A 23,726-nucleotide genomic window follows, 5' to 3' on the forward strand; every position below is an offset into this window, starting at 1 on the left:
GAAATTCCCCAAGTCTCTTCTTTTCTGATTTCCCTGAGAAGTTGGTCCCTTTAGATAAGGAGGATGGCTGTAGAAAAATTCAATAAAAGTTCAGCCAGACAATTCAGTACTGTGTATTTCTGAAGTACATAACCTATAATAAAATTCTTTAACCTGTTTATTAATGTCAGTAAGATCAGACACACATTCTCCATGTGCTGTGTAAAATTTGTGGTGCCTTCAGCAGCTATTTCCAATACTGCATAGTAAGTTCCTAGTATATGCTACATCTCCTTGCTGAATATTTTTCATCCTTCAATATCGGCCCTTTCTTCATCTACTTCAAAATACTCAAAAACTGTACTTTCTTAATTTATCTTTGTAGGTTATAATTAAATATTAATAAAATGTCACTATTTTATAAAGTCTGATGAATAGAGAGGTGGCATGTGCTCAAACTACACAAAAGTCAAGTTCATCTTCCCCCTCCTTATGTGAGATATGTACAGATAGAATTCTACTTCATGGGAAGCCAGAGGAATACTTTTCGCTGTTGTTGCAGTTTGAGCCCAGAGGGCAACTGAGCAGTACACAGATGCTTGCTCACTCCTTCCCCCTCATGGATGGGGAGGAGAAAATAAAACAGAAGGCTCAGGGAAGAAGACAAGAAATGGGAGGGATGACTGATCCAGTATTTTCACAGGCAAAAGACAGAGTCATTAGGGGAAGAAAAAGGACAGTTTAATTTGAACACCACCACCACTAATTTACCAATCAGAGTAAGACAGTAAGAAAACAACCACACCTTAAAAGCACCTTCCCTCCTCCCCCTCCCTTCTTCCTGGGCTCAGCTTTGCTCTCCATTTCTCTACCTCTTCCCCCCTCAAGTGGTGCAAGGGGATAGGGATAGGGGTTGTGGTCCATTCATCACCTGCTGTGTCTACCACTCCTTCCTCCTCAGGGGGAGGACTCCTCACACTCTTCCCCTGTTCCAGCATAGAGTCCCTCTCTATGTGAGTCCCTCTCTCTAGGAGTCCCATAGGAGACAGTCCTCCACAAGCTTCCTCCAACGTGAGTCCTTCCCACGGGCTGCAGCTCTTCATTAACTGCTCCAGTGTGGGTCCTCACTGTGGGCTGCAGTCCTCCCAGCAACTAATTGCCCCAGCATGGACTTCCCTCAGAATCCCGGCCTTCACGTGCAGCCACCTGCTCTGGCATGGGGTCCTCCATGGGCTGCAGGTGGGCATCTGTTCCACCATGGACCTCCATGGGCCACAGGGGCACAGCCTGCCCTCTCACCATGGGCTGCAGGGGAGTCTCTGCTCCAGCACAGCTCCCCCTCTTCCTCCTCCTACTTTCTTCAAATGACCTAGGTGTTTGCATAGGTATCTCTCTCACAACTCCAACTCCTCCTCACAGGTTGCCCTTCTTAAACTTGTTATTGCAGAGGTGCAGCAACCTTTGCTAATTGGTTCAGCCTTGGCCAGAGGTAGATTTGACTTGGAGCCAGGGTTGCTTCAAGAAACTTCTCACAGGAGCCACCTCTGTAGACCCATCACCGCTACCAAAACCCCTCCACACACAAAACCAACACAACTATAAAAAAAGTAGTTTCTGTTTTTCCCCCATATGTGTACCTGAAAAATGAAAGAATATAATGTCTACTAAAATTAATTAATTAATTCAAGCTATACCATTTTTCTGCCCCGACCCTTAATCGTTTTAACTGCAATCAGGGATTCACATGAATGAACATGTCATATCAGAGATCATGGAATCATAGAACAGTTTGGGTTGGAAGGGACCTTTAAAGGTCACCTAGTCCAACCCCCCTGCAATGAGCAGGGACATCTTCAACTAGATCAGTTTTCAGGGATGAGGCATCTACCATCTCTTTTGGCAACCTGTTCCAGTGTTTTAGCACTCTCACTTTAAAAAATTTCTTCCTTATATCTAGGCTGAATCTACCCTCTTTTATTTTAAAACCATTATTCCTTGTTATATCACTACAGGCTCTATTAAAAAGTCTGTCCTCATCTTTCTTATGAGCCCCCTTTAAGTGTTGAAAAGCTGCAATAAGGTGTCCAGAGCAACTTCTCCAGAATGTATAACAGCAGTTCTCTCAGCCTTTCCTCATAGGTTTTCCAGCCCCCAGATCATCTTTATGGCCCTTCTCTGGACTCACCCAAACAGGTCCATATCCTTCTTATGTTGGGGGCCCCAGAGCTGAACACAGTACTTCAGGTGAGGTCTCACAAGAGCAGAGTAGAGGGGGAGAATCACTTCCTTCAACCTGCTGACTATATCACTTTTTATGCAGCCCAGGATATAGTTGGCTTCCTGGGCTGCGAGCACAAGGCTGTTCTCAATCTCTTCATTCCCCAGCCAGTATTGATACCATGAGTTGCCCCAGTCCAGGTGCAGAACCTTGCACTTGACCTTGTTGAACCACACAAGGTTCACATGGGCCCAGTTCTTGAGCTTGTTCAGGTCCCTCTGAATGGTATCCTGTCCCTCAGGCATGTCAACCACAACACTGAGCTTGGTATTATCTGCAAGTTTGCTGAGGGTGCATGATGTAACTCATCTCATAAGATCTTTGGAATATGAATCAGTGGCAAAGGCCCTGGCCCAAGTTCAGAGTGATGAACCTCTCATCTGTTGATGTGAGAGGTTAAATCACAGTGGAATAGTAGCTTTCCTTACCTTTTTTTACAGTTGCTATATATCTCTTTGTGCATATTTATTACCCATCATAAATGCAGGCTTATTTGAATAAAAAATATTAGATCATCCAATGTCTACAAAGGGTGAGAGAGGAAGGGGAAAATAAGTGACTCTTCTTGTCAGGGTACTCCCCCAAAGGTGCTCTGGGCTTCCTAAAAGAATTTTGAAGAAAGCATCTGTAGACCTTAACTGTCACCACAGAGATGCCCCCCACTGAGAAACTGACTTCTGCATAAACTGCACTGCCAACACTTGACAGAAAATCCATTCTGGACTATGTACGCCAGAGCAGCTGAAGAGGTGGATGGATTACTATCATCACAGTAGACAGGATACTACAGGTGTACTAGGAGAACGCTGAGCCTCCTTTGCAGGTCCCTTAGCAATGCAAATCTAGGACCAAATGAGTAACAGAGGTCAGTCACTTCAGCAGCCATCAAGAACCAACAGTGTAGTAATGACTCATATAATGTAAGCAGGATGTGGGAACTGAATACCTCCACTTCCATACTCTGCTTGTTCCAATATAACTGAGATAACGTTAGAGGAGGAGCCTTACCAGTGCATTATCACTGAATGCTTGCACTGTGTGAATTGGGAGGAGAAATCCCATGCCAGCATCACTTAAGATCTATAAAAATGGAATTTCTGCCCTGGGGTTTCCAAACCTCTAACAGTGTGGAATTTGTTAGGCAGGATACCCATGTGACAAAGCAATGTACTGCCACTGATTCAGTTCCAGGAGTTTAAAACAACATGTGTTGCAGCAATGTTTTATATAAATTTAAAAGCAGACTTAGAAAAACTTTCAGTAAATAATTGTACCTTTCTTTTTCTTTTTTTTTTTTTTTTTTATTTTGGTATATTTTGCAAGATAATAATGTCAGTCTTAAAAAAAAAAAAAAAAAAGGTTCACCCTGTGCAATGACAGATATAGTAACTTAAGGCCAACTCATTTTCTCTTTTTAAGCTAAAATGTCACTCATGTGCCCTGGTGTATTGTAGGCTAATAAATCAATGTTATAAAGTTTTAAGACCTTAGCCACTACAGGCATGGCAGAATGTATTGACAGGTATAGAATTATCCTCATTTTCATTTTTGTACACAGTTTGAAGGAAAAAATATCATAGCTTTCCTTTTCATAAAAAGACATGTATTCCAATTGGAAGAAGGAAGTGATTACAAAGATCTCCCCAAGTAAGTCCCTCAATCCAGTTCACTAAGTAGCAACATGTTTGTTGACTCTGAACTAAATTTCCATATATTCCTTGCAGTTACTATCTTCCCAGTTTGAGTGAATTCTGCAGTTTCACTTAGGAATGCATTTTACATATACAAAAACAATTGTAAGGAGAATTTTTTTTCTGGTATTAAACTAAGGATATTATTTTCTTTATTTTATAAGTTTTCATAGCTGCATCAAGATAGAAAATGAAATTACTCTTCCTTTTTTGTCATTTTGCCAAACGGCATGTGCTGAGCTCTTTAAAAGTTTTGTCGTAAACTAGTCACTCAAATTCCTAATGTTGAGAATACCTTTAGAAAAAATTGAGAAAATAAATAACAGTAAGGATATGCACATCACTCAGACCGTATTTGTGGAATGAGTGGGGGAAAAAAAGAAAATCTGAGGCTAGGAAAAAACAACATAAGAGAATATGTAAGAGAAACCAAAAATTGAAAGCACTCATACCCAGTTTGATTTCTAAATTTTGGGTTCAGCTGGGGTTTTCTCCATGAACTTTAAAAGCAGCAGATCACCCTGTACTCATGAACATCATTTTGCAATTCATCTTACCAGGCAACTGAAAACTGAGAAAGAAAAAAAAATATATACCACTTTTCAACAAAACTACCAGTATGCTGTTGGGGTGATATTAATTCAGCTTAAAAAAATTACCTAATGTTGGTGGAAAGTGCTGGCTTAAGCATCCCTAAGATTTGTCCTTTAATAGTCCTCAAAACAGTCCATGTATAATCTGGAAATAGTGATTTAATTCCTGAATGCTGTCTTGCCAGTAATACGTTTCACCCCAGGTGCAGAAAAGCCACTTTGCTAGATGAAAAGTAAACGCAGTTTTCACAAAAATTCCATCTCTGAGAACAGATTCTTTAAGTGAACATATATCTACTAGGAAGAGGGTTAAACTTAAGTGAACTTATTTGAAGAAGCTCTTCCTTGCAGAATGGATTTAAGATATTTAAAGACAGAAAATACTGCTTAAAAAGTTTTAACCAGTAAATAGTAATGTTTAGTGACTGAGTAGATAAAACGTTGAGTCTAGTCAATGAGAATTTCCAAATAAATGCTGTCCTTATGAAAAGCAATCATAAAGCAGAAGCTATCCTATAAATCCCATTTTTATAGGTACAGCAGCAGAAAAAAATGAGACCAAGGATAATGTCAGCCCACTGCTGAATGAGGTGGCTGACATTCAGTGCCTTTGCCCTGTTTTTCACTTGCAATATCTGCTTTCAAGTTTCCCAAGTCCATATGCCAAGTGGTAAAATTTAGAGGAAAATACTAGCAATGATAGAGGAATGCCAACCTAGGAACTACTTAGTCAAAGAGGGTATTGCTATATGTCCAAAGGGCTTGACAGGATGCATCTAAGGAAGATGAGGGAGTGGATCAATGTAATCAGAAGGTGATAAAGGCTAGATTCATCTAATATTGGCTTGCATTAGTAAAAGCATAGCCACAAGATCAAGTGAAGTCATTAGTCCCTTCTGCTCAGCACTTACAAGGCCACCCCTAGAGTACTGTGTGAGGTTTTGGGCTTCAATGTACTAAAAAAAGACTGACAAAATTGGAACAAATCCAGCAGAGAGCCATCAACATTGTGAAAGTGTTGCAACACATGATATAGGAGGAAAGGCTGAAGGATCTGTGTTTGTTTAGCCTTGAAAACAGAAAGCTGAATGGGGATATAATTCTTTTCTTCAGTTTCCTATTGGGTGATCATAGACAAGATGGAGCCAAACTTTTCTCAGAAGTGCACAGCAATGGAGTGAGAGGCAACTGGCACAAGTTCCAACAAGGGAAATTCTGACTAGGTATTCGGAAGAAATTGTTCCCAGTGTAGTGTGAGTGTTGTTAAGCACTGCAACGAGTTGCCCAGAAAGGCTGTGGAACTGCCAACCTTTGAGATATTCAAACCTCAACTAGACAAGATCTTGAGCTTGGATTTTAAAGTTGACCTGCTCTGAGCAAAGAGTAGGACTATATGACCTCCGAAGGTCTCTGTCAACCTAAATTTTCTGTGATTCTATGAATGTAAAATATATTGACATACAGAATAAATCATATTTTTAATAGGTCTGTTTGGGGGAAGCTTCATATACTGAATGACAAAGGTAGACGTACCCATAGATACAGTTCCCTAAAACATGCCACCTTGTTTTTACATTTTTATAGTAGAATTTAGCCAAACATAACACCAGGGACAAGGACAGTACATAGGGAGTGTCAGGTGTTTCTGGAGATTGAGGGGAATTAAATCAGGAAATGGCAGTCACGTATGGGTATTGTCACAACAGAGAGATGCAGGGATAGAAGTGTGGAAAATAGGGACTAGGGAATATATAGCCACTGGAGAACTTTATGTTCTTCGAGGACCTGGGAAGGTAAGTCACACTAATTCTGTGGCATATCATGCTCCTCTTGCATCTGGGTCACTCAGGAGATGACAGCCCACTTTAGCTATCTGCTGTTTGATTAGTTCAACTCAGATTTACAATGTGGGATTCCCATCACTGCAGTTCCTTTAAAAGCTTCACTTGGTGTCCTGGTTCTGGCTGGGATAGAGTTAATTTTTTCTTCTTAGTAGCTAGAATAGTGCTGTGTTTTGGATTCAGTATGGGATTTGGTATGAGAAGAATGTTGATAATACACTGGTGTATTTAGTTGTTGTTAAGAAATCCATGACTAAGAAATCCATAGTAAAGCTGGTGAAGGGCCTGGAGAACAAATCCTATGAGGAGCAATTGAAGGAGCTGGGACTGTTTAGTTTGAGGAGAAGGCAGCTGAGGGGAGACCTCATCACTCTCTACAACTACCTGAAAGGACAGTGTAGAGAGGTTAGTGCTGGTCTCTTCTCACAGGTAATTAGCGATAGAACAAGGGGGAATGGCTTTAAAGTGCAACAGGGGAGGTTTAGACTGGACATTAGGAAAAAAAAATTCACAGAAAGAGCGGTCAGACAGTGGAATAGGCTGCCCAGGGAGGTGGTGGAGTCACCATCCCTGGATGTGTTTAAGGGTCGTTTAGATGAGATGTTGGGGGATATGGTGTAGGGGAGAACTTTGTAGAGTAGGGCTGATGGTTGGACTCGATGATCCCAAGGGTCTTTTCCAACCTGAATGATTCTATGATTCTGTGATTCTGTGACTTTTCAACTTTCCATGTCTTGCTAGTGTGCAGGTGCACAAGAATCTGTGATGGAGCATAGACAGAGTGATGGACCCAAAATGGCCAATGGAATATTCCATATCATACAACTTCACGCTCAGTATGTAGATGAGGGTTGACCAGGAAGCTCACTATTGCTTCTGGGATTGCAGTTTTGGGATTTTCTCTTCTCTGGGATTGCCAGCTGGGAACGGGATGGGCATCAGTTGATGAGTGTGTTGTGCATTACTTGTTTGTATTTTCTATTATTACTATTATTATCATTATTATAATTTTATTTTAATGATTACATTGTTTTTATCTCAACCTACAAGTGTCATCACCTTTACCCCTTCAATACGTTCCCCCATTCCCTGAGGTGGGGGAGGCTAAGTGAGCAGCTGCCTGGTGTTGGGGTGCTGGCCAGTTTAAACCATGACACCTGGCCATCTGAATACTGTTCATTTTTACAAAACATGTCTATCAGTTAAGGAATCAGAGATCACCGTAATGGGAATGTTTAGAAGACTGATAAGTCAGGCCAGTTTTAAACATTAAAATAAAACTTTACAGAATTAATTCATAAACAGCATACATCATGCTAATCATTTTTATACATTATTAGTCATTCCCACTGTGTCTACATACTGTTACTCTGTAACAATTACATTAAAAATTACCTGTGATTATACAATGCTATGGACCTGATGCCATATACTTGGTGCTGCTGGCTATGGTCTTTGGTGGTTCTTAGTTGCAAGATCAAGGTAATCTGTCTGGTGAACTCTTTGATGAGAGAAGCACTACTGAAGCAAGCTTGTCTTCCTTTTTCTTCACCCTTCCTTTTCATACTTGATGTTTTATGCTATTTTACCTACACACACACAGACACACACACGCACACACCCCTTAAAAAAGGAGGGTCTCCGCTTCTGATCTCACTTGCCTTGGGGCTCTTTTGTGTCTTGCCAGCCATTCTTCTGTATTCAGCAATATTTCCTGCTTATTTTCTATGCCTTATGCTAATCTTGTCCTTTGGCAACATTTTGCTACTTGTATGATGTGCAACTACAGCCATCTCTGTCCCTGTGGTGGTTACATTGTACACATACTCATGTAAAATGCTTATACATTGTGCCTGGCTACACCCTCACAGCACTCTAAAATACTTTATGCTACTCTTGGCTATACATTTTTATTCCCCTTATAATTGGATTCAAGACAAACTACTATTAATTATATCCTGATCAGAGCACTTGCAATTTATAGGTTTCACAGGACTCTCTTGAGAAGTTAATATAAGCTTGTATTCCAATAGAATATTTTCAGTGTGATTTATTTTTTTGTTTACGGTTTTAACCAGTGTCTTCCATTTTTTTAAATGGTGGGTCTTGGTCCTTGAAGGACATTGAAGTATAAAGACTCTGCCAACATGTTTCTGTCATAATAATGCTTAGTAATAATACTAGCATAATAATGGGATAAGAATGAGATTAAATGGAATAATGCTACATGTTTGTTCCTATGTTTTAGTTCCATTTTTCTGTAAATAAAACCCTTTGTCCAATGAGTCATGACTGCCTTGTCATTGTCCCAAAACAAAAGATATGTGATGTATGAAGACTATGAAAGATATCTCCATTACTCCATAAATTTATTTTTTCTTAAATGAGTAAATCTAGCCTTGTACTCAAAAACTTCACTAGATAGATTCAGATCTTCCCCTTTCCTCTGAAGAAATTATTTTTATTTATTTTAGTTGCCAGATAAAGTCAGAATGTATAACAGAAACCTGATATTATGTTTTCTCATTACTGGTTGGCCACTGTGTTTGTCTTGCAGGTTGAGCTGGTATCACTGCTTGGATTCTACTTTACCTCCAGGCCTTTTAAATGCTTTTTGCACACTCAGTTCTTCTGTTCCTGTGGACAGCTCAATCTCTTACAGCCAGTAATTATCTTGCCATTTCCTCCTACTCACATGTCCTCTTTTCCCACACTTTTTTGACAGACATGGTAAATGAGTTCTGCCTCTCTTGACTGTTTTATCATCTGCAAATAGAGTCATGAAGAATAGTCTCAGCTGGATGTAACACTGAATTCTACTGTACTTTTACTCAGTAATAAAATACAAGACCCAAAGAATTTTCTACAAATTTTCACATTACTATTTTCTTTTGTGTTTTCTCTGTGGTTTTTTGTTTGTTTGTGTGTTTGTTATATCTAGTGCCTCTGTGCACCTGGATGGACAGGAAAATTTTGCCAATTAGCTGAAGATGCATGTTTAATTTACCCAAATAGTTGTTCTGATGGAGGAACTTGCATCGATATGAGCCAACTGAGAGAGCAACCTTTGTTTCAGTGTTTGTGTCCTCATGATTTCACAGGTAAGGCATAAAAACCCCCATGTAGCAGTCTGTAGTTTCATTTCCTTTTAAATATTCAAGTATAGGAATGCTGAATTTTCAAAAATAAGGAATAGAGAAGTGTTTGAATAAGTAATTACATCTCTTTGTGTTTTCTGTCCTTTGCCATGATGCCTACAAAATCTAAATCAAACTATATAGGTTTCTTTTGAAGCTTCCAGTTAAGGTTATATTAAGAGTAGACATAGAGTAAGCTTCAGCTTACTGAAGTTTAAAAGACTGAGTGTATATTTACATGTAGGGTTCCTTGCATGTAAGCTAGATGTTTGCCTTCTCATTATAGTTCCTGGAGATCTAATTAATGAAAGCAATGGAGTCCAGGGAGCTTGTTAGTTTGTATCAGTCTGTATTTGTTCAGATAACTTTAGTTATCTTTTTGAAAGCTGAATCCCACCTCCTATTTTGAGTCCTTGGTGGGCCACTAATAATTTATGCAATTTAATTTGGGGTGGGGTTAAATGATTCGCTCGACTTCAGAACTGTAAAGTAATGTGTCTTCAAGACTCTATGTATCATCAGTCAGTAAGTATTTTCAGAGGGGAATTAAGACCACCTGTGTTAGATATTTGTTAGTGGTTGAAAGCATTTGACACTGTCCCACATGACATCCTTGTCTCTAAATTGGAGAGACATGTATCTCATGGATGGACAGCTCAGTGGTTAAGGAATTGGCTGATGGTCGCACTCGAAGAGTTGCAGTCAATGGCTCATTGTCATGTTGAGAGCAGTGACAAGTGGCGTTCCTCAGGGGTCACTATTGGAACCAGTGCTGCTTAACATCGTTGTAAGAGACATGGACAGTGGGACTGAGTGCATCCTCAGCAAGCTTGCCGATGACACAAGCTGTGATGACCTTCCCTCCAGAGGGACCTTGACAGGCTTGAGAGGTGGGCCTGTGCAAACCTCATGAAGTCCAACAAGGCCAAGTTCAAGGTCCTGCACGTGGGTCAAGACAATCCCAAGAACAAATACAGGCTGGGCGATGAGTGGATTGAGAGCAGCCCTGCGGAGAAGGACTTTTGAATATTAGTGGATGGAAAACTGAATGTGAGCCAGCAATGTACGCTCACAGCCCAGAAAGCCAACAACATCCTGGGCTGCATCAGACGAAATGTGGCTAGAACGTCAAGGGAGGTGATTCTCCCCCTCTACTCCATGCTTGTGAGACCCCACCTGGAGTACTGTGTCCAGCTCTGGGGCCCCCAACATAAGAAGGACACGGACCTGCTTGAACAGGTCCAGAAGAGGGCCATTAAGATGATCAGGGGCTGAAGCACCTCTCCTATGTAGATAGCCTGAGAGAGTTGGGGTTGTTCAGCTTAGAGAAGGCTCTGGGGAGACCTTATAGCAGCATTCCGGTACTTAAAGGGGGCCTACAGGAAAGATGGAGAGGGACCCTTTACCAGGGAGTATATGAGAGGACATAGGGTACATTTAAATTAGATGTAAGGAAGAAATTCTTTACTGTGAGGGTGGTGAGACACTGGAACAGGTTGCCCAGAGAAGCTGTGGATGCCCCCTTCCTGGAAGTGTTCAAGGCCAGGTTGGACGGGGCTTTGAGCAACCTGGTCTAGTGGAAGGTGTCCCTGCCCATGGAAGAGCGGTTGGAAATAGATGATCTCTTAGGCCCCAAACCATTCTATGATTTTATGAAATACTTCTTTCAGGAGTGTTTCTCTTTCAATCAGACACAGAAGAAGCCTAGAAAAATACTTCAGATTAACCACATTAGTTTTTAACTGACAAGGAAAACAATTTCTGATTTTTACTCCAGCCTTATCCTTTAAATAGAAGCTCATTTAAGTTTGATTCTACAGTCCTTCACTAATTTTTGGTTAGAGAGGGAATTAAAAGAGGAGCATTGAATTTGATTTACTCCAGTTTTAGGTAACATTAAGGAAACAGATATTATCCATATGCATATCAATTTAAAGATAAGGGCCAAAAACATTAACAGAATTTTAAAAATAACCAATTTAAATATAGAAAGTTAATATTTATTACCTAAAGAATGAAAATTAAATTAATCTTAAAAAATGCTAGTAATACACAGAGGAAACAGACTAACTTACTACCACTGAAAAAGTAAACATAGAATCACATCCTGGACATTTATAACTGTCAACCCTATATTTTCAATTCCATCTTATCACCTGTATGATTTTCTTTTTGTTGTGACAACTAAAATTATGGATTTGTTAATAAAAGTAATGTTTCACTACAGTACTTCAAGGCTTTTGAGATAATAGTAAGGTCTTTACTGTAAAACATAATCATGAAACAAAAGTCTGACAGAGTAGTACATGGCTATAGTACATGGCAAGAAATGTATGGAATTAGTAGAATTTAACATTAATAAAGACTGAGTTCTGACTGAGTTCAAGTGGAAGTGACTTCAGTCTTCAGGGACATCTTACTATAAGGTCGAGATTCTTTCCTTTGTGGGATCTCATTGTAATAGGTTATTTATATTGTAATAGATTTATTTCTTTTTTTTTTCTTTCTATGTTTAAAAAATCAGTTCATTCTTCACTTTTGTTCCATAATATTTCTTATTTAGACCTGTTTATTGTTTTATTTATGCGTTTGGTAAGGGAGAGGGAAGGACAATGCAGTGACAATTTTGGCATGTTTCCTTGACTTCTGAATTAAATAGCATCTGCAACCAGAAAAGCTATTGCAGTTTCACATCTAATTGTTCTTAATTGTGTTTATAAATTATAAACACTACAGCTGCAGCCTTTGCATTAACATTTAAATCATATTTGGAATAGACTTATCTTAGGGAAAACAAAATATTACATATCTAACTGTCTATCTGAGTATCATCACACAACACATGCAGGACAACCAGATGATCAGGCCCAGTCAGCATGAGTTTATGAAAGGCAGGTCCTGTCTGACAAACCTGATCTCCTTCTATGACAGGGCGACCTGCTTATTGGATGAGCGAAAGGTTGTGCATGTTGTTTACCTTGACTTTAGTAAGGCCTTTGACACCGTTTCCCACAGCATTCTCCTGGTGAAACTGGCTGCTCGTGGCTTGGATGGGCACACGCTTTGCTGGGTAAAAAACTGTCTGGATGGCTGGGCCCAAAATGTTGTGGTGAACGGAGTTAAATCCGGTTGGCAGCCGGTCACGAGCGGTGTCCCCCAGGAGTCAGTTTTGGGGCCACTCCTGTTTAACATCTTTATTGATGACCTAGACAAGGGGATCGAGTGCACCCTCAGTAAGTTTGCAGATGACACCAAGTTGGGTGGGAGTGTTGATCAGCTCGAGGGTAGGGAGGCTCTGCAGAGAGATCTGGACAGGCTGGAGCGATGGGCTAAGGCCAACTGTAGGAGTTTCAATAAGGCCAAATGCCGGGTGCTGCACTTGGGTCACAACAACGCCCAGCAGTGCTACAGGCTTGGGGAGGAGTGGCTGGAGAGCTGCCAGTCAGGGAGGGACCTGGGGGTGTTGATTGACAGCCAGCTGAACATGAGCCAGCAGTGTGCCCAGGTGGCCAAGAAGGCCAATGGCATCCTGGCTTGTATCAGAAATAGTGTGGCCAGCCGGGACAGGGAAGTGATCTTACCCCTGTACTCGGCACTGGTGAGGCCACACCTCGATTACTGTGTTCAGTTTTGGGCCCCTCACTACAAAAAGGACATTGAATTACTTGAGCGTGTCCAGAAAAGGGCAACGAAGCTGGTGAATGGTCTGGAGCACATGTTGTACGACGAGTGGCTGAGGGAACTGGGGTTGTTTAGTCTGGAAAAGAGGAGGCTGAGGGGAGACCTCATCGCCCTCTACAACTACCTGAAAGGAGGTTGCAGAGAACTGGGGATGAGTCTCTTTAATGAAGTAACAAGCTATAGGACAAGAGGTTATGGCCTCAAGTTGCGCCAGGGAAGGTTTAGACTGGATATTAGGAAGCATTTCTTTACAGAATGGATTGTTAGGCATTGGAATGGGCTGCCCAGGGAGGTGGTGGAGTCCCCATCCCTAGAGATGTTTAAGAATCAAGTTTACATAGCTCTGAGGGATATGGTGTAGTTGAGAACAGTCAGGTTCTAACAGTTAGGTTAATGGTTGGACTGGGTGATCTTCAAGGTCTTTTCCAACCTACATGATTCTGTTATCCTGTAACATTCTCAGCTGTGAAAAGCAGAACTATGATACAAAAAGCAATAAACCCATTTTGTGTTGGTTTCATACTCTTTAATAACACCTTGTAGAAGCTTAGCATATACACACAAATGTAGTTTTAAACATTTTTTATTTATGTTTATATGTAAAATAAATTTTGGATAATTGACTCAGAAAAATATTTATGTGTTTGGTTCAAATGTTCAAAAGAGGGAATAAAAAGATCATAAAATATAGTTATTTTTGTTGAATAGATGTCATGACTTTTGTGCTTTCGATTTCCTTCTACAGTTACTTCCTTTTTTTCCTTTTCCTTTTGCTCTTCTTTGAAAGCAGATAAAAACCTTTGTATCTACAATAGTGCATATAAGTAACATGGCTTATGACATTGAAATGAAACAATCCATGTCAGCGATTTCTCATATTTTACACAGTGGACCAACTGTCCTTGAAGAAGCTTCCTCTAATTAATTACTATCTTTCCTTGTGTGTAGAGCAATCATATTGGCAGGAATTGATTGGGCATGTTAGACACTTCATTTAGTTGGTAGAAAAGTCCTTCAATTAAAATAATCTTACTGCTGCTAAAATGAACTGCACCCCAAGCAAACTCACTAACCAGAATTTAAAGTACTACTTTAATTACATACTTCTTCCTCATCTTCAAAATTTCCTTTTAGAAGATTCATTCACAGATTTATCCACAATTTATTTTTCTCTTTCTCTTATTGTTTTATCATTGAGACAGGGCTGCTATTTTCTACAAGTATAGAGGAAAGAAATATAAACAGACTTGGATGAAGCTTACACTGTTGAACTATTCAGGTAGTCTTCTGCAGAAACTATCTCTGGTGCCATAATAGCTAATATCCCAGAGAAGAAGATATGGGATATAAAAGTTCCTATATCTTTCACAGTCTAGTTGTGACAGTTAGACAACATTTATACTAGTGAACAAAACAATTAAGTGGCCTAATTCAGACCCTTTTATCTGGTCAAATCCACATTTTAAAATTCTTTTGTTCTCCGGAATACAGTTGTGACATGGTTTAACCCTGGTGGGCAGCTAAGCACCATGCAGCTGGTTGCTCACTCTCACCCATTGGGGTGGGGGAGAAAATTGGAAGGGTAAAAGTAAGAAAACTTTAGAAAGTTGAGATAAAGACAGTTTAATAGGTGAAGCAAAAGCCGCACACACAAGCATAGCAAATTAAGGAATTCATTCATTACTTCCTATTGTCAGGCAGGAGTTCAGTCATCTCACGAATATTTGGGGAAGGTCTCTATTTCATGTTGAAGTACAGTGGAAGTCTCATAAGTCTCAAAACTCAAATAGCTAAAAAGAACAATAACATTTCTTTCACAGCTCCATTTCATGTACTAAAGGTATTCTGGTAAGGGAATCTTTGTAGCATCATGGGAGGTCCCTATATCACAGGATTGTCAATTACACAGCAGTATATATCTCAACAACAAATGTTGTAATTTTAAGCTTTGTTCATTGCACTTTATGTGTTATTACCATTGTCACCTTTGAAAGAGAAATTGTTAGTGCACACAGATTCCAAACATCAATGACCATGGACTGAAATAATGGAATAAAAGAAGTCACTTGCTAAGTATTACTAGAAGAACTCACTCAGAATATTTATCTTCATTAAATGAAGAAAAAAGGAGCAGCTCGTTGCTTTGCAGAGGATTCAATTTTCTGTTAAAGAACTTTTAGTGATAACTGACAGAAAGCAAAACCAACAAAAGTAATTCAATCTCTAACACTCTTCAGCAGATGTCTAGAAATGTTCCCTGCTGTTTAAAATGCCTTTTAGAAGGCGTGGCTGAATAGCATTATTTAGGGTGGAAGGCAAATGATTTTAGCTAGGGCACGGGTCCTTACAAAGATCTCTCACCTAAAAAGATAGCAAGCTGAATTACATGAAAACACAACAGTTCGTCTCCATCTGGAGTATTCCAATGTAGTAACTGAGATAAAAGGATAGAGAAGTAAGCAATACAAAAATAAAAAGAACACTTTAAACCATACAGGTATAATATTTAATTTGAAACAGATAAACTTAAGAACACTAAATGAGGGCTAATGTCTGATGTTGTATCATCCTTGACTTTTCTCAGGTCTTGATTTCCACAAAAAATATTAAGACTACTGAAATTTTCATGATAGAAAAACTTTTCTTTTCTTTGGCATGTACCAATTGCATGAAAAGCCAAAAGACTATAAAAATGTTCTACCTGATATTTCAAAGAGAAATATAATATTAGTATTTAAGTTCTAGCTGCTTCTAAAATGGAACAAAATGTTCACAATGCATGAGGATATTTATGAATATGTTACATTTCTTAGTATTTCATTTTCTGGTTTAAGTCACTGTACAGTGAATGTATTTGGCCCATATGAATAAGAAGAAATTTTGATAGATTTTTTCTCTGTCAAGAATAGTTATTTATCACATGGTTAACTTAAAGATGCTGTAGTTTGTTAAGAAGCATATCAAAGTCTATGGATTTCTATGTAAATAACTAGTAGAGTTCTCAACTGAAAGACATGCTTAAAAATGTGCCTTTAAACTTGACATATAAAATACTCTAGCTACATCTGCTCGTGAACTCAAAAATTACTCTCACCCACCTCAGTCAAACTTTTCCTTTTTTTTAAGCAAAGTACAAAACCCTTGACCTTTTACTTTGTGGGACTATTAGACTAAGACTCAAACCAGAGTGGTACTCTACACCACTGACAATATTTAGAAGTAGAAAAGTTTCATGAAGAGACATAGTGGGAGTGTTTCCTAATCACAATGTGTTCACGTGAAAGTCTCTCTTCCAAGTCAGGTGAATACAAAACAAACTACTTTCTTCTCTTGCTTTCCACTTCCTACCAGCCTACTATGGCTCATTTTATTAAGACACACAACTCCCAAATTTAGTCTCAGGGAGTTTCCAGAACTCTGCTGATTTGCATTAGCTTGTCTGTCTCTTCTGGCTTTATATCTGTCGATGTCTATAGTTTCCTTGTTTACTCATTCAGAGTAAAAGCTAAAAGGAATTTAAGGTCTTTTCTCCATGGATAGTTTCATAAGTCTCTCATAGAGAACACCAGTGCATTATTCACTCTCATTACCCAACATATAAATCTGCTATAAGTGACAAGGGAAACTAGGAATTTGCAGTTTTCTTTAAGCATTCAGAGGCAGCTGGAAAGATAGTGTACATTCAAATAGCTGTATATTACCCCCCAAAAATCATCAAATCATCAACAAGAAACAGGAGGGGAGTATGTCTTTTATGTAAATTCGGTCAAAAAGCCTTCAGAATAAGTTGTTTGAAGTGGTTTAAAAAGTTGATGATCCATAATAGCCATAGAGACTTTTGTTCTGCTTCTCAGCTGAGTCTGTGTGGATTATCTCAGCCGAGAACAGCATTTCAGATCGTACCTAGGTACAAAAATTGTTGACAGGACTATAAAATCACCTATCGTACTAATGGGTTTAATACATGATAAGGTGTGCAGTGTGGATGTAAATATAGCGTGTTTAAAAATAGAAAATGCATTGAAGAGATGAGCATCACTATCATGTAGACCTAGGTACTGGTTTTGTTACACAACTGATCTTCATAGCTCTATTTTATTTCTTTAAAAAGCTTTAGCCTTACATCTTTTAGCTCCTGAAGTCTTTCTGTATAGTGGAAGCATTCAAGCTGGAATTTAGTGTTTCTGAAGAAATTATCATGAACGAAACTATGTAGAAAACATGATTAAGAAAAACAGTTACCTGTTTTACCATGTTCAACTAAAACAATCTACCACAGTATTCTTATACCAACCTGAACATCGACTTTTCTCTTCAAGATGTGCATAATTATGCTTAATCTTAATTGCTTAATTGTTTACTTTTTCTCAGACACAATGCACCACATCATTAGCTGGCATAGTCCACTGTATCTCCACTGAGGCTAGAATTATGCAGACATATAAACTAAATCTTCAAGGTTTTCTTCTGCTATTTCACAGCCTTGTGTTCAGTAGTTGTTCCTTTTAAAAAGAAACCCAAAAAACGATTCTGTTGTCATACTGTATACAATACTACAATGTGACAGAATTAAGGCATAGTTTCATCTGTGCTATTGATGTCTGTCATTTATGTATATTTTTCCCGTGACATAAGCAGTCTTCATAGGCACTGTAAGACCTATCTGCTTGCTTTTTAACTTGTATTACACTGGAAACTTACATCCAGCAACAACTTCTGTACTTCAGTCTTTACTCTGGTACTCTCTCTGAATAGCTCAGATTTTCTTTTTCTGAAATAGACTTGCTTCAATTTCTATGTCCTGAGACATATCTCACTTTTAAAATATATTCCTTCAAAATATTTAACCTCTTTAGATCTGTTTGTATTATACATTTCTCCTCAGTATTTGCCACCAATTTGGTATAAACTCTGTATGTGATTAAAGCTTTGTTTAATCTCCATTCCAGATCATTAATAAGAACATTAAATAACATTAGAATGAACATCACAGAGTACTGCATCCAGCTCTGGAGCCCTCAGCACAGAAAAGACATGGACCCGTTGGAGTGGGTCCAGAGGAGGGCCATGAAGATGATCCAGAGGCTGGAGCACCTCTTCTGTGAGGAAATGCTGAGAGAGTTGGGGTTGTTCAGCCTATGGAAGAGAAGGATCTGGGGACACCTTATTGCAGCCTTTAAGTACTTAAAGGGGGCTTATAAGAAGGATGGGGACAAACTTTTTAGCAGGGCCTGTAGTGATAAGACAAGGGATAATGATTTTAAACTAAAAGAGGATAGATTTAGACTGGGTATAAGGAAGAAATTTTTTACAATGAAAGTGGTAAAACACTGGAACAGGTTGCCCAGAAAGGTGGTAGATGCCCCATCCCTGGAAACATTCAAGGTCAGGCTGGACAGCGCTTTGAGCAACCTGATCTAGTGGAAGATGTCCCTGCTCATTGCAGGGAGGTTGGACTGGATGATCTTTAAAAGTCCCTTCCAAACCAAACTATTCTATGATTCTATGATTCTATGATCATCAGTCTTTGTGGCAACCCCCATATTTGGACTGCTGTCCCAGTACACTGACATTCATCTTTACTCCAGGTTTATAATTTATCTCATCCTGTTCTCAGTCCAGAATTCTTCTATCTAAATAATTAGACTCAATTTGCCAAGGAATTTTTATAAAACTTAGAAACACCATCAGCTTTCTGAAACTCCAAGTGTGACATTTGTGCCTCTTCCGAGGGCAGAGGGACCTGCAAGGATGGTGGTGTTTATCCAGGCTGGGTAGGATGCTGATTCTGGAAGGTTCCCTCTCTCTGTGAGTGACTCTGTGAGTCGTTGTTGTGGATTTCTTCATATTTCACATAGGATGATTGACAGATTCCCTTCATTCAAGGAAGAGCTTAAAAGAGAGTGAAAGGGGATATAACTGGAGGAAATTTCTCTGTTACAGGGATGAAAAATGTTTTGCATATTCTTCTAGTATCCTGTTGTGTTGTTTGTTTTTTTTTTATGAACCAGATTTTTCAGTGGGACATATGAAGGACACTTTGGCAACAAAACAAACAAACTCTCACAAGAGAATAAGAGACTATTTAAAAGAGAGGTCTTCAAAGGACTTTGCCAAGGGCTGAATCTTTAAGACCAGCTTTCCAGCTAAATCCTGGAGGCAGCTAAAAGAAAGGACAGATAATCTATTAGATGGTCAAAAGTCAAATTGTATGTTCCAGAATAATGAGTTCATTTAAGAGCCAAGGTTAATAAAATACATCTCAAACAAATTTAAAGACATTCTGTAAAAAGTAGCTCAGCTAAAAGACTATGCTAAAACAGCTACAGAGGAACTTTCAGGAGAGACTACTGCTAAGAGTCCTTGAATGATTCATTTCATTCTAAACCAGGAGAAGGTAAAATTTTAACTGCATATTTAACATTTGAGAATATGTGCCCATGTTTATAATTCATGCGGCAGTAGACAACAGGGATAAGTCATAAGTTGACTGTGGCCAGTGCAAGTCTTTCTTATCTTTTCAAAAAGCTGCAAATCCAGCTCCATGTAAATAAAAAAGATGCTAGCTACTAAAATCTGAGAATAAGCATACTACAGTTCACTTGAACTAGCAAATGTTTGTTTTAAAGTTTGGATAGCCTAAGTCTATGAAGCTGGGGCAGTATTTAGCGAACATATGCGTTTCACTTTGGCTACTCTCACTTATTCAGACACATGTGTCTCTGTGTTAAAAAGGTTATGCTGTTTTCATAAGAGGGGAAATAGCTTTCTAGAACACTGGTCCACTGTATGGTGTAAATGTGCCTAATATCTTTCACCTAATCAGATTTAGTTAATGATGAGTTCCAATCTCAGAACTGTTATCTCCAACCCCAGCAAATTCTTGTTTTTCAGAAGCTAATGGAAACTATTCCCTTTAGATCTTAATTAGAAAAAAACTGTGTCACTACAAATTATTACTATCACTTTTTTCTTGAGTTTGCCCTCTATAATCCCTTCTTCTCAGAAGAATAACTCTTCTTCACAGAGATTTGTGAAACACTATCCTAAAATGGAGATACAAAGAATTTTAGAAGTATGTGAGAAATTATCATTAAAAATGCAAATTCTGCCAAAAATAATATTCATAGATTATTTTCCAAATACCACTGTAAATGTGTACATTCTGAAACCAACTGCCATTTCAGATGGCTGTATCATTCATTCATTTTTTTTTCTTAAATATTGGGATAGAGGTAGTGATAGTCAACAAATGAACTAATTCAGTATGATGTATCTTTAGCAATCTAAAAGTTAATAATTTAAACAGGTTGTCTAGATTCCATCTATAGTCAATGGACATTATCCAGTTGTAAGAATCCTCAACCCACCTATAATAGAAATCTCTTCACCACTGGGATGAATTATATATTTCTTTTGTTCAAATTTAACTGTAGAGAGAGTCAGGACAAATTTTTTTTTTGTTATCAGTATACATTTATATTTTATTCTAAGAGGACTTAAAAAATATGTATTCTGATTTTAAGTAAATCTTCATTTTAATATTTATGATAGCTAGTTTATTAAGGACAGATTTTTCATGTAGCCTGTAATAGAATTTTCAAATTCTAATGTCAAAACCAAGTAATTTAAACTTCATTGTTCAACTGTCTGAGTTACAGTCAGGCAGAAGCTTTTAACACCTCCATGTGTGAATTGTCAGATCAGTTCTTTATTTCTGCTTTTTTTTATTCTTTTCTCATTCACTGAAACTACTTTACTTCAAAAACCACAAAGATTAATTACTATACCCAGACGTCTCTAAGAATATATTTGCTGCACAGTTCTACAAAATTCCAAATGAAAATGTGGAAATATTCAGAATCCATGAAAACACCCAACTTCTAGTGGGTCCAATAAATATTACTGTGAGTGGATTTATTGTCTTTCAAAATAAATAAATGTAAGGTTTCTGGAAGTGGAATAAACCATGGCTAAATTTTAAGTGCCAACATGTAAATATCTGTACCAGGCTTGACACTCTGTGCTCTCTGCAGGTTCTTTGGAAAGAAATGAGAATTTTAAAGACTCCAATCATCTGATCTATTTTGGACATAGAGCAGGATGAGACAAATCATGCTTCAAAAGTTAAGAGTTTTTCATGACCTGTAAATGCAATTGCATGGATGGGAAGGCCCACATTTCAGAAGTTGACTCTTAACTGCCCATGGCCTGCCAAAGAACATATTTTTTAATGTTCCTACTAGCTTCTTGGTTTAAATGGTCAAAAGGTAATGGGTCTGTGTGTATATCTGCATGTCCACATGTGTGTACATATACAGTAAATCTACATGGGTCTTATAACTACATTCAGAAACAGATAAAAAGAAAAAAAATACTCTAAAGTTGTAGCTTGCTAAAATTACTTTCACTTTAGAGAAAAAAAAAAAAAAAAAAAGGTGATGCAGTCCCAGTACTTCTGCACTGAAGAAAAGTGTTAGGTCATGTAATATATTTTCTTTGAGAAACTTGCTGCCATATAAATCAGGGAATGGGAAGTGCTTAGTGTAGATTATCTTTATGTACTCTTTATTAGCATACTGGGTGTTAGTTACATAGTTTCTACAAAAAAAAGTGATAATATATTGAGAGCAGAAGTGCAAAAATAGACCAAAGCAGATCACATAAAACTAAAAATATCTCTAGCAACTACAAGTGCCACTGAAGTCCTAAGGAATGCAAATTCTGATTTTAGAGCTTAAAATGTTTGGGTCAGTTAAAAATTAAACACTCTTATTAGAAGTGCTGACTTTTCACACTGCAATATGGAAGGCAACTGTGAGTTATATTCTTTATAAGGACCTTCAGAAAGTTATTTGGTAAAATCAGACTTACTAGTTGTTCCGATCCAATGTCGGGGGAGGTTTCGATCTGATCCCAAGAGTGAGATTAAGACACAAATGAGGTCAAATGCCATATACCCAAAACAGGTTTTTATTATTAAAAAAAACAAGTGAAGAGGGCTAGCGATAGGACAGAATGGAAGGAAAAGACAGAAATAAAGCAAGGATGTGGGATAGGGCTGCAAGAACAGTCACCACCATGGATCCAGCGGTGTCCCGTTGGTCCTCAGTCTTCAGTTCTTCGATGGTGGATGCACACTGAGCAAAATTTTCTGCTGCCTTTTTAAGTTCATCATATCTGCTAATTAGCATATCTGCCCACCTTTAGCTTTTTCTTCTCTGGTCCCACAGGTTTTGTTGCATCTGGCTTCAGGGCAGGAACATTTGCCTCTTGTCAGTTCATTAGCAATGCATGCATGGGGTCTGGCCTAAGCAATAGAGCCACAAATGGCTACAGGATGGGGCAGACTCAGTACAGGTCTGCCCCTTTGAGGCTTGTCTAAAGAGTCCCGACAATGCAACTGCAAAGAAGTGGGGGGGTGCATCCTTCAATACACTCCCACTTCTCTGGGCGACACTCCCCAGAACAATTCACAGGCCGCAGCAGCTTCTCTTGGAGGTTTGCACAGACACAAGCAAGCTTTGAGACAGTCATAGGACATTTCAGTCTCTCGTACTAGTACATGTATCTCTAGCTGATTCTTTTATGCTCAAAACCTTGGTTATGGGAAAGGGAGAAGCACACCTTACTACATGTAATTTATTGGTAATATAACCAAAATATTAAAAACCTAATCATTATTTGGCCATATCTAATCACTACAGAAAACCAATAAAAATGCAGTTTAAATTGGGACTTACACAATTTTTATTTTCTGCCCCTTTTCATGACATTATACTCACCTGTCTCTCTCCTCCTCCAGGTCTTAAGGTCAGTGGTTGCACAGTAGTGGTGGTGTTGGGGACAGTGTTACAGAGTCCTTCAGTGGGACAACTATGTTATTCATACCGGTTGTTTCTTCTTCATCTCTCTAGGATCCACTTGGAGTCATTTCTATATGTCTGCTAAAATGCTTTTACACTTTTTCTTCACTGGTCTTCAGTCTTTTGTAGATGAATTTACTTTTTATGGTGCTTCTAATGTATATTAAATATTATTCTTTTTATTACCTTTAAGACCAGTTTTGTCCAACTGTAGGTCTGCATTCTTTAAGTGACCATTGGTGAGCTGTTTATAGCCATGGGGTCTCCAATGCCAAACCTATGCCCCATCTCTTATCATTCCATGCCTGTGTTCCTCACTTGACATCCTGTGTCTCCACATCTCAAGGCCTCTGTTGTTGTACCAGCTCTGTATTTCTTTATGTATTTTCTTTATATAAATCTCATCCTGCATAGAATAACTACTTTTTACTATTATCTACATAAAACTAGGGTTGTACCATACAAAGATAAACACAAGTAAAGCATATTAGAAGAAAAAAACTGCTGTCACAGTTAAGCCAAGTAAAACATCACTGCAGGAAAGACAGATCAAGCCTGATGAGCCTCAGTCCTAAGGCCTTGTAAATTCAATGGAAAGTTCATGGCCTATTCGTAGCAGTGGCAGTGTTGCATTGCAAGGCTACACAGTAAAACCCCTCA

The 23,726-nt window shown here is 38.6% G+C and overlaps 1 protein-coding gene across 1 annotated transcript in view; it reads left to right on the plus strand.

The window, feature by feature from the left end:
• EYS (eyes shut homolog) overlaps window positions 1-23,726 on the plus strand; it is a 1,110,009-nt gene that overhangs the window by 225,583 nt on the left and 860,700 nt on the right. The window contains exon 7 of the mRNA XM_074819828.1: window positions 9,324-9,483. Coding sequence (XP_074675929.1) covers window positions 9,324-9,483 — 160 coding nt within the window. The remainder of the gene's footprint in view (window positions 1-9,323; window positions 9,484-23,726) is intronic.

The sequence above is a fragment of the Strix aluco genome, chromosome 3 (assembly GCF_031877795.1).
Source record: "Strix aluco isolate bStrAlu1 chromosome 3, bStrAlu1.hap1, whole genome shotgun sequence".
Lineage (NCBI taxonomy): Eukaryota > Metazoa > Chordata > Aves > Strigiformes > Strigidae > Strix > Strix aluco.